The sequence below is a fragment of the Phyllostomus hastatus genome, unplaced genomic scaffold (genome assembly GCF_019186645.2).
Source record: "Phyllostomus hastatus isolate PE091 unplaced genomic scaffold, TTU_PhHast_1.1 phas_scaffold_501, whole genome shotgun sequence".
Taxonomy (NCBI): domain Eukaryota; kingdom Metazoa; phylum Chordata; class Mammalia; order Chiroptera; family Phyllostomidae; genus Phyllostomus; species Phyllostomus hastatus.
The window spans coordinates 29819487-29830364 of record NW_025334033.1 but is presented as its reverse complement, the minus strand read 5'-3'; the positions used below and the strand labels follow the sequence as shown (position 1 = coordinate 29830364).

Sequence of the window (10878 nt, the reverse complement as noted above, 5' to 3'; positions counted from 1 at the left end):
AAGAACAGACATACCTGTGTACCCTACTCCTCCGTCACCAGCTGGTGTTGGGGACAACAGGGAAGGTTAGAGTCAAATGATGAAATTGTTTTAGATAGGTGGATGGGACTAAGTCTCGGTGTCTGAAAGTGACTGGAAAGTTCATCTGATAGATGTCAGAGGGACCTATGACCCACGGTAGCAATTACTGGAAAAACCTGATTTGAGACAAACTACCCAAATATCAATTCTGAGTTTATTAAAAAGCTTCTGGCAATGATTTGCAGAGCCACCATCCGCTACTCACTTCTGAAAAATAAGTGTCCATAGTGACCTAATTGTACTTGGTTTAATGCAACTTTATTGATGAGAAAACAGTCTACACATATAGTAGTCCCCCTTATCTGCAGGGGGTGCATTCCAAGACCCTCAGCAGATGTCTAAAACTGGATAGTTCCAACCCTATATATACCATGTTTCCTCCTATTTACACATACTTATAATACAGTTGAATTTATAAATTAGAAACAGATTAACAGTAATAAAGTAGAACAATTATAAAATGCTGGAATAAAAGGTATGTGAATGTGGTCTCAGCAAACTGGCACAAATTTCTTTTTCCTTCACATTTTCACAGAAGAGTCCTTACTGTAGCTAAATCTTAGCGACCTCAGCATGTGATTTTTTTTCTTTGCTTACTGGGAACTGTCACCTTTTCATCTAAGGAAGCACTGGATTGCTTCTCTGTGGCACATTTTAATTGGCAGCATCACTATTCTTGTGCTTTTGGGCCAATAGGAAGTCAATAGTCAATCTGATAACCGAGATGGCTAAGTGACTAATAGGCTGGTAGCATATACCCACTGGTATGCTGTGGGTACACTGGTTTGTGTCCTGTGCAGGATGGAGTGGGACAGCAAAAGATTTCACCAGGATACTGAGAACGACATGCAATTTACAACTTATGAATTGAGTATTTCTGGAATTTTCTATTTAATATTTTTAGAGCATGGTTGACTGTGGGTGACTGGAACCATGGAAAGTGAAACTGCAGATAAAGGGATTACGGTCTGTGAAATAACTACCCAATCTCAATCAACTAGAACATTGGGTGACAAAAAATTAGATTAACATTAATGTTGAAAAGAAGGTAAAACACATAAGATAAAGCTCTTTTATTGAAGTAAGGAATTTCATAATCCATGACTATTTGAAACATCCAGGAGAGCTAGGTCCCGTATCTCCTCTAGAAGTATGTACAGGCTTCTTCCCTTGGTTTGACAATATTCTTGATAATCTTCCTGAATGACGTTTACTTTGACTTCTTGGGCTAGCTGAGCTTCCTCCACAGACCTAGTTACTTCTTTCACTAAATCACTCTTTGGCAAGAGAGCAGTCTGATGAGAAAGTTCTGTGTCTGGTATCATGTATGGTTTGTTACTCACTATTTCAAGCCTGATTGTATCAGAATGGCAACGTGAGGTCTGTACAGATATTCTCACCTATCATAGAGGATAGAATGCATATTACTAAATCACATTCTTTGTTATTTACACTGCAAGCAGTATTTAATGTAAATACAGACTTACCGTTACATGGTCAAACAAATGGAATGTAACAGATTCCCCTCCTGTTGTGGTAGAGGTGATTTTGTTCTGAGATCGTTGAAGGGATCCTGGTTTCCATTCAGAATGGTTATCTGGGCCACATGAGATTACTAAACCATCTTTATTTTTCAGATAAGCAGCACCTTTAATCCCAAACCTGAATCATTGCCAGAATAAAAATCCAGAGATAATATATTCTTAGTATGCAGATCTTGTATACTTACTTAGAATGCTAGCTTTTCTTCTAGATTAAAAACATTTTTTCCTGTGATTTACCTCCAAATATTTATTTCACTAATAAGATAGAAACAAAATATCTTGCTAAATAAGTAAAATTTATTCTAAGAGTGATACAGATATACTAGATTCTAATCTTTTATACCTATATAGTGAATTATATGTACATTCCAGTATGTACATATAACTATAAATGCTAAAATAGGTATTTTAATAAATTATATCTAAAGTACTGTTTGTGTTCTACACTTAGTTTAACTATGATTTGTTAACAATTTTTATATTAGATATAACATACCTCGGTATAAATACAAGCACACCATTTGTTCTCATTGAATAAATAACCCCATCGGATATGCAGCGCTCCTCAGTTTCTTGGCCTTTGTCTTTAAAATACATGCACTGGAAGAGCTCAGTAGACCGCTTCTGAGAATGCTGAGCTGCCTGCAAGAAGCACAGCCCCAAGTCATGATGACAGACCTCCGACATTCCCAGAAGAAACATGAAATTCATTGTCTCACAAAAACAATGTCTTTAAAAAGGTTAGATTTTATAACACTATTAATACAAGTATTCTCTATTATGAATTAAATCAATTTTTGTGGGAACAAAACCATCAATATCATTCCCTCAAAAGTGTCTTAGAAAATTAAATATTTAAGAAAACAACCAGTTTGTCATTTAGAAACTATGTATAGTTCATGCAGGTAGAGGAAAAGTATCCTACCAAACTCCTGTTGATGGAAGTGGAAATTAGTACTACTACTGTGGAGGGCGATTTAGTAGTATGTATCACAGTTCCATTTGTGCTCGCCTGTGACTCAGCATTTGTTATTACCAGGAATTTATCCCAGCAATAATCTGAGCTGTCTGTAAAAACCATACGCAAGGCTGGTTGTGAACTAGATTGCCTAGGACACCGCTGCCCAGGAGGCTTTCCGCAGTGATGAGAAAGCTGCACATCTGTGTTGCCCATAGGTCGCCACTAGCCACGTGTTTATTGAGCATATATGAAAGGGGGCTAGTGTGACTCAGGAGCTGAATTTTTAAGTTTTAAAAAATTTTAACTGGCAAACATGGCTGGTGGCTATAATATTGCAAAACAGAACTATAGAACATTGGGTATAGAAGATTTTATTAAACATTTAGGTAGTTTCTAATTCTATGTTTCACCAAATGGTCTAGTTCTATGCTGTACAGTATTGAAGCCACTAGCAACAACTGAATAGAACACAAAGCAGCTTCTAAAACAATGACGTAACTACCCTGAGGATGGTATACCAACAATATCGTGTTAAGTGAAAAAGATTTCAAAACAGACCTGGTATAATATTGTTATAAATAAAAAGTATTATGTAGAATTGTTAATAATGGTTACCCCTGGGTGGTAAGATGATAGATGATGATCTTTTACATTTCTACATTTTGGGAAAAACATCTAACCTATTGTTAAATATCCCAAATCCACATTAAATTACTTCAGGACTTTTGTAAATCTATTAAAAGTTATTCAACACACTTCATATTTTTTCATGTTATTTCATTGGTTATTATAATTCTAAATTTTTTTAAAGTGATTTTTTAAAAATTTATTTTTAGAGCGAGGGGAAGGGAGGGAGAAAGAGAGAGAAACATCAATGAGTGGTTGCCTCTCATGTGGCCCCCACCGGGGACCTGGCCTGCAACCCAGGCATGTGCCCTGACTGAGAATTGAACTGGTGACCCTTTGGTTCACAGCTCACGCTCAATCCACTGAGCTACACCAGCCAGGCTATAATTCTAAAATTTAATTTGCTAAAACATACAGTACTTCATTCTGTTATACAATAAAGCCGATATTCTTTTAGCAAAAGAGATAATGGAAAGAGAAATTAAAACCCCTCTTACTCGGTTTCTGTTGTTGATATGTCTGCATAACTCCTCCAGATCTTTGTTGCTGAACAGATTTTCCTTAATTTCCATCTTCTTATCTTTTGAAATGGCTGCCATTAATAATCGGTGTACTATGATATCTGAGTATCTTCTTATTGGAGAAGTAAAGTGAGTGTATTTATCTAATGCAAGACCTTTAAAAAGAAGCCAAAAGATCGAAATAAACAATAACAACAACAAATACCTTTAAAACAACCCACTCAAGATTACGGGCACAGAAAGAAAGATTTTGTCCCCCACCGTAATGATGGAACTCCTCCTCCGCACAGGATCCCGTGGAGAAATACAGTGCGTTGGACATGGCCTGCGTGGCCATGGAGCGGAGCAGTCTGTTTACGATGGGGTCATCGGGGTCATTAGCGTTATCCAGAGAATCAGCCAGTGTCTTATTAGACCTGACAAAAAAAGGGAAAGACTGTTATTTAGTCCCCAGCAATGATTTATAAGCCAACGCTCTGAGGGGTACACTTCATTCGTCAGTCTGAATGCTCTCATATGACAGGAGTGAAATTTATTTTGGACGCATTTTGGAAGGAACTCTTTTCAATGATAGAAATCTAGTTTGATTTTAAGATTGAAATGAAAAAAGTGTGTCAGTATTTAAATGTTTCTTAAACAGTAAAGAATAATGTGTTAATACCTGTGAGGTTAATACTCAGCACATAGCAGGTGGTCAAATACTTGTTGAATTCTTAACACCCTGAACCTTAAAAACACTGTACAGGTCAAAGAATGGACTTTCTTTCTTTAAAATCAAGAATTATGGAGCCAGACAGTTAAAAAACAAAACTAAACTAAGCCTGATGTACACAAGTAAAAGAAACCTAAATAATCATTATTTAATGAGACAGAAAGCACTTTTACTTACTTTCCAAAAATTTTTTAAAACCCAGGAAATAAAGAATTATACTAAAAATGTAATAACAGAGCACATAGTTCAGTTCTGTAGTGTGGCCCTAAGAGAAAAGGGGGAAAGATGGGGAATGATGGACAGAGAAGCAAAGCAGTACAGTGGGCACTGCTGAGAGCTTTCAAGTTTGACAGACTTGGACTCAAATCTTGGCTCAGTCCTGACTAGCTATTAAATTGCAGTCAAGTTATTAACCCCTCCAGTCATACTTTCCCTACCTGTAAAACAGGGATGACACAAAAGGGTATCTGAGAGCCCTCAGCACACGCGCCTGCACCCACCACAGAGCTCAGCCACCCAACAAACCAGCAAAAGGTACTATCACCTAAAGATGGAAGCCAAAAGATCCATTTTGATTCACGAATAAAATTAGCACCTGTTAACTTCACAACAAAATATTGAAATATCCTCTTTACATATCATTTTAAATGTGGAAAATATTTTATCCCGCAGGTGGGGAGTAAAAAGTCTCAGTCTATGGAAGGTTGGTGTAATGATAATGCTGCATTTTTGAAGTAGTGAAATAAACAGATTTATTTCTTGGGATTTGCCTAAGGACTAGATGAAATTAAATCAAAGTTCCTTACTTCTGTTTTACAAATTTTAGTGGGTCAAAGCTATGCCTCAACAGACTTGTTTTAATTTCAAGTCTCTACACCTACATTGTAGTCAGTGAAGAAAAAGAGCCAAGAAGCTTTCTATTTCTGGTCAAAAGATCTGGCTGTCACATCTTTAAGAACTGCAAGATAAATAAGTGTACAGCATTCCCTTCCCTTCCTCTGCCCCCTCAAAAGAGGAATTACCGTGTATCTATGAAGAAGCCTTTTGCTTTAGCACATTCTCTTAGTTCTGAGAAAAACTCCTGGTGTGGAGGAGGGTGTTGTCGCAACAAGGCCCCATGAGGGAAGCTCTCCCAGATCTTCTTGGCCACCCAGTGGTTGGCCAGGATCATGCACTCAGCCACCGTCTCGTGGACTTCCAGGGGCTGCTTGGGGATGAGGTCGTGAATGTTCTTTTGCTCATCTAGCTGTACGCGAACTTCGACCCCTTCCAGTTCCAGGGCACCACAGAGGTCTCGTTTAGCTCGGACATGGCGTGCAATGTCGGTCAACTTTCCAATTGACCACACTAACTCCTCTAGCTTGGCTTGTCTGCTCGTCTCATCCAAATCTCTGAATTCTGGAATATCGTCAATGATGTTAAAGTTTCCGTCCAGTAGTTCCTGGGCTGCTTCATAAAACAGTTTGTATGCTGATCGAATAATGGTTCTGCCATACCACACTTTCTTAATTTCATAGGAAGTTTTATCCAATTCCCACATGACGCTTACAGCATACCTACAAAAGCAGTAAAACTAAAATCATTATTTAATTCTTCCAGTTTTAAAAAGAGTTCATTTATTTGTTTTTAAAAAAAATGGGAAGGAAGAGAGAAAGAGAGGGTGAGAAACATCAACATGTGAGAGATACACTGATCAGTTGCCTCTCATGCGCCCCCATCTGGGGACCTTGCCTACAACCCAGGCAGGTGCCCTGACCAGGAATCGAACTGATGACCTTTCAGTTCACAGACGGGTGCTCAATCCACCGAGCCACACCACTCAGGGCTAATTCTTCCATTTCTGAAGCAAGCAAAACTAGACCCTAAGTGGAACTTGAAACAAATGGCATTGCTACAGGTTTTTGGTCTGATGTCTCAACCCAAACACTCCACCACTAAACCAGAGTTAGACCAGGTTCCGGTGACCTCTGAGCAAACACAAAATGAGTTCACATGTAATGTTACGAACCCCGCCTCCCAGTTCTCCACACACGGAACTGATGGAGGGCGTCACATCTGTTGGGCTCTCTAATAAAGGAGAGCAAAGCCTCTGAAGTCCCATAGGATGACACTGAACTGTGACAGCAGTCTTGATGGTAGGTAAATTAGCAAAAAGTTCACTCAGTAAAGAACCACTTAGCCACCAACTCACTCTATTTAAATACTTAGAAGCATGCAATATTTGCAATTCATATAAAAAACAAAGGGCTAATTTTCCTCAGATGCAAAGAGCTCCTAAAAATCAATGACTAACAGATCAAGACCTCAAAAGGGCAAAGGAACATGAAGTAATTCACAGAAAGGCATAGATAAACACCTATTAAACATAAAAAATGTTTAACTTTACTCATAGTAGTTGAGTTACAATGAAAATTAAAACCATTCTAAGATACCATTTTCACCTATCAAATTGGCAAAGATTAAAAAATTACAACATATTGTGTTGGCAAAGCTGTGGTGAAACAAGCATTCTCATACACTGATGGTGGGAATATAATTGTTGTAATCTCTTGGAGGGCAATTCGATTAAATCTATCTAACACAAATATGCATACCCTTTGACACAGGAATTCCATTTCAGAATTTATCCTCCAGATACACTGTACTTTACAAAATATGACATGACTTATGTTCCAAGTAATTCAGTACAGTTTTGTTTGTAATGGCAAAAGACTGGAAACAATCCATATTTGCATAGATAAGCAATTTTTATTAACAAGGAATGATCCCAAAAATACATCAAGTTAAAAAAAAGTAGGCAAGGTGCTGAACAGCTGGGGTCCCCTGCCCCCACAGAACCAGGCCACACAGCAGGAGACAAGAGCGGGCCAGCCAGCAAAGCTTCACTCGATTTTCCACCTGAGCACCACTTCATGTCTCCCCCACCCTTCCTCCCCACCTCCCTCATACAGGGTGGGGCCGAACTAGGTTTACAGGATCATATGGAAAATAATACAACAATAAATAAATAACAAGAATAATTCTGTATTTCACATACAACTGTAAACCTACTTTTGCCCCACCCTGAATATAATGTCACAATTTGTGTAAAAAAAGAAAGACCACATGTCCATACTTGTGCGTATGTATTTTATGCCTAGAACAATATGTAAGAAATTGGTATCCAAGGAAAAGCAGTAGGAGGGATCCTTTCACTAAATATGTTTCAGAACCTATGAATTTTGGACTATATTAGTTGTATTACCTATTCAAAAATGGATATAAACTTTAACTACAAAAAAAAAAACACCTTCCTAAGTTCATGCTCCTCATGCAAACAGCCTCAACCAGGGAATACGTAGGCACAAAGTTGCACCCATTTGTTCTCACACTTCAGCTGACTTTAAAAAGCCAAAAAGCAGAGGGAGAAACAGCCTCACAGGTAGAGAGAAAGAGCACAGGAAGGGAAAGGAGGAGAACACTAGAGAAATGAAGCTGTCTGAAAAGAAGTGGTACAGAGGGGTGTGGAGGACACCGGGGGGGGGGGGGGGGGAAGCAGGGGTGGGGCGTGGGGGGTGACAGAGCACACGGGGAAGGAGTCAGAGGCCAGACTCAAGAGCACCAGACACCACTCAGGCAGACATAATGAACTCACCTATCGACGCCTCCCAGCAGGGAGCACAGATCAGCACTGAGGATGGAGGGCAGCATATCGTAGCGTCGGTCTGCTAGGTAATAAGTGGTGGCCCTGTGAATAACACACACACCACTACATGACCTTCAGCAGCAAGAGGCAGAACTGCTGACGGCACGGCGGAGGGGAGGTAAAGGGCCCCGCCCGGCAACGCAGCCAAGACGCCCCAAGGCTGCTGTTTTCCATAAAGTGCAGCCGACTGGGTAATAGAGCTATTCCCACGGCCCACTCCTCTATGCGATGCCGCTGTGGGCTAAATATGCTTCCACCGACATAAAAAAGAAGGAAAAAGTGACACGACTCTTAGTTGTACAAAAAAATTAGAGTGTAATGATCCAGTATTTATATAGAATAGTATATTGCTACATGGAAAAATTTAACCCACTCCAGTTCAGAAGGAAACTGCAGGAAAGGTCTGTTACAAACCGCAAAGTGCAGAGATCGGGGACTATTTTTCTAAAGGAAAGGGGAAAGTGGAACTCAATTGTATTTTTTCTGGAAGAGATCTTGAGAATTGTAAAAAATCGTGACATCTGTGTTTTGAAAATCTGAAACCAGCATAGTGACAAAATATGTTACAGCCGCACATAAATAATCACAGTGCTGACTTCAAATGGTACTACCTTGTCCTGGCTTCAATGTCAATACAAGAATTTGGCTTCACAAAGTGTGTGACATCCGCGATGTGAACCCCGAGTTCCAGGTCGCCGTTGTTTAAGGTTCTGACCGAGAGCGTGTCATCCACGTCTTCACAACCTTTGGGGTCGATGCTGAATACAAGGTGGGTTTTCCTCAGGTCTCTGCGCTCGCGTTCCTCTTCGGGACTCACCTTCCAAGGCTTCTCTGGTGTGTTCACGGGCATCTCACACATCTGTGCAACGAGAGGCCAATGCTCAGCAATCCCCCAGGACACATTTCCTATAAAACTCTACTCGCTGACATTCTCAATGTGACGTCATCGAAGTCCCACTCATTCCCCATTACCCTCTGCAATTAACCTGTATTTGCTGCTTTTGATCGATAATGATTTATTAGGCGCCTCATACGTGTCAGGAGCCGTGCTAGGCCCTGGAAATGCAGGAGTCAATAGAAAAGGCACAGTCCCTGCCCTTGAGGATGCTCACGGGCTGACAGGAACGTCCCACAGCCTTCACCAGCCTCCCTTGCTACGGGGGGGCTGGAGCGGGGAGAAACGGGTGGCAGCCTCCACCCGTTCTCAAGTGATCCACTCATTTCAACGTACTTGAGCTTTTAATTCAAGTCAAGCCCTGAGAAAAGAAACCCAACATGTTCCAAATATGAAAAGTTTATTCTTCGAAGATAATTTAAACAGGATCAATCTAGGGCATTTTCTCTCCATTATTACCTGTTTAAACCATCAATCTGCTGCTAAGTAGGCTAAAAGGGAAGAGAAACCTAGTCCTGTAAGTCTAATCCATGCTTTATTTTATTCTAACATTTTTGCTAAGAGCTAAAACAAGTCAACAAATAATTCCCAGAAACTAATGTTAAACATAAAAATTTAATAATGTAAAATATTCTAAAATATTTTACTATTATAGCTACTGTTCTGTCTAAAACTCTAATGAAATTAAGAACACCCATATGCTCTTGACAGCGATGCAAACGGGTCCCATTTTTCTGGAGAACAGTCTGCCAATACGTAACAAAAGCTATTTAAATTTTTTATGTCCTTTGATTTGGGAATCTCACTTTAAGGATTACATTCCAAGAAAAATGATTAAAAAGGAAAAAAAGCACTGTTTTAAAACTAAAGTAGCATTTTTTATGCTACTAAAAAATTAAACAGCTCAAATGCCCAACAACTGAGGAACGCTTAAGCAAACCAGAGTACATCAATATACAATAATTTGCCACAACTATTAAAAACAAGTAGGCTATGTCAATACATAAAAATAATTTTAACTGAAGGAAGCAGAACAGAAAATAGTGTGTGCACACTATGAATATAGCCATGCCAGAATAATAAACAAGATTTATAAGGATTCTAAAAGATCACAAAGTGATGAAAATAGCTGATGCTTTATGTTCATGAAACTTTTGTCTTTTGTAAAGATTACAAAACTGTTTCATAATGAGCAAGATTTTTTTTTGCCCATGGATCCATGGAGATGTATGGAACCCAAAAAGCTGCTTCCTGCAGCTTTTCTCAGTTGAATGATTATGACAGAGAAGGAGCCCAGTGGGTCTGGAACTAGGCACCCTCGCAATTACTGGGGATGGATGCACACTGACTGTAAGACACTGACAAACCATTTTTATGTGCAGTTGGAAAAAGTGAAATTTTGAGAGCTGCGAGGCTATAGGAAACTACCCTCTGCACTTGAAGCTGACTTCAGTCTGGTCCAAACAGAATAAAGAGGAGTGAGATTTTTCCATTATCTGTGCCTTTAGACAGTAGGTTGTGACACAGTGCAATGATTTTTTGTTCTTTCTTAATGATGAAACAAACAACAACAAAGGCAAAAAGAAAATGTACAAAATGTCTTTCACCGGACCAACATTCTCAGGGAAATCTGACCTGAGCTTCTGAGAAAGGGGCAACTGAAATACTGTTTTCTACAAGGATGGTGGAAATTTCTCCTTCCAGATCTCCGATTCTTCCTAAAACACGCACAAAATGTCCATTTGGATACACGGATGTCGACTCCCAGGAATCAATGCGCACGACCACCCTGAAGTCCTGCAGAGGAGAACAGGAAAGAACATGAGCCCAGCGCCAGGAGTGAAGTGGGTCA

General features: G+C 39.6%; 1 protein-coding gene across 2 annotated transcripts in view; it reads right to left on the bottom strand.

Moving 5' to 3' along the window:
- Positions 1-1139: 1139 nt before the first annotated feature.
- The window catches only part of DIS3L (DIS3 like exosome 3'-5' exoribonuclease), a 32065-nt gene continuing 22326 nt past the window's right edge, over positions 1140-10878 (bottom strand). For both annotated transcript variants that reach the window (XM_045823283.1, XM_045823284.1), the window contains exons 9-17: positions 10662-10823; positions 8743-8990; positions 8081-8173; positions 5469-6002; positions 3996-4150; positions 3711-3889; positions 2122-2267; positions 1569-1743; positions 1140-1481 (exon numbers count right to left, since the gene is read on the bottom strand). In XM_045823283.1, coding sequence (XP_045679239.1) covers positions 1173-1481; positions 1569-1743; positions 2122-2267; positions 3711-3889; positions 3996-4150; positions 5469-6002; positions 8081-8173; positions 8743-8990; positions 10662-10823 — 2001 coding nt within the window. In that variant the 3' untranslated portion in view covers positions 1140-1172. The remainder of the gene's footprint in view (positions 1482-1568; positions 1744-2121; positions 2268-3710; positions 3890-3995; positions 4151-5468; positions 6003-8080; positions 8174-8742; positions 8991-10661; positions 10824-10878) is intronic.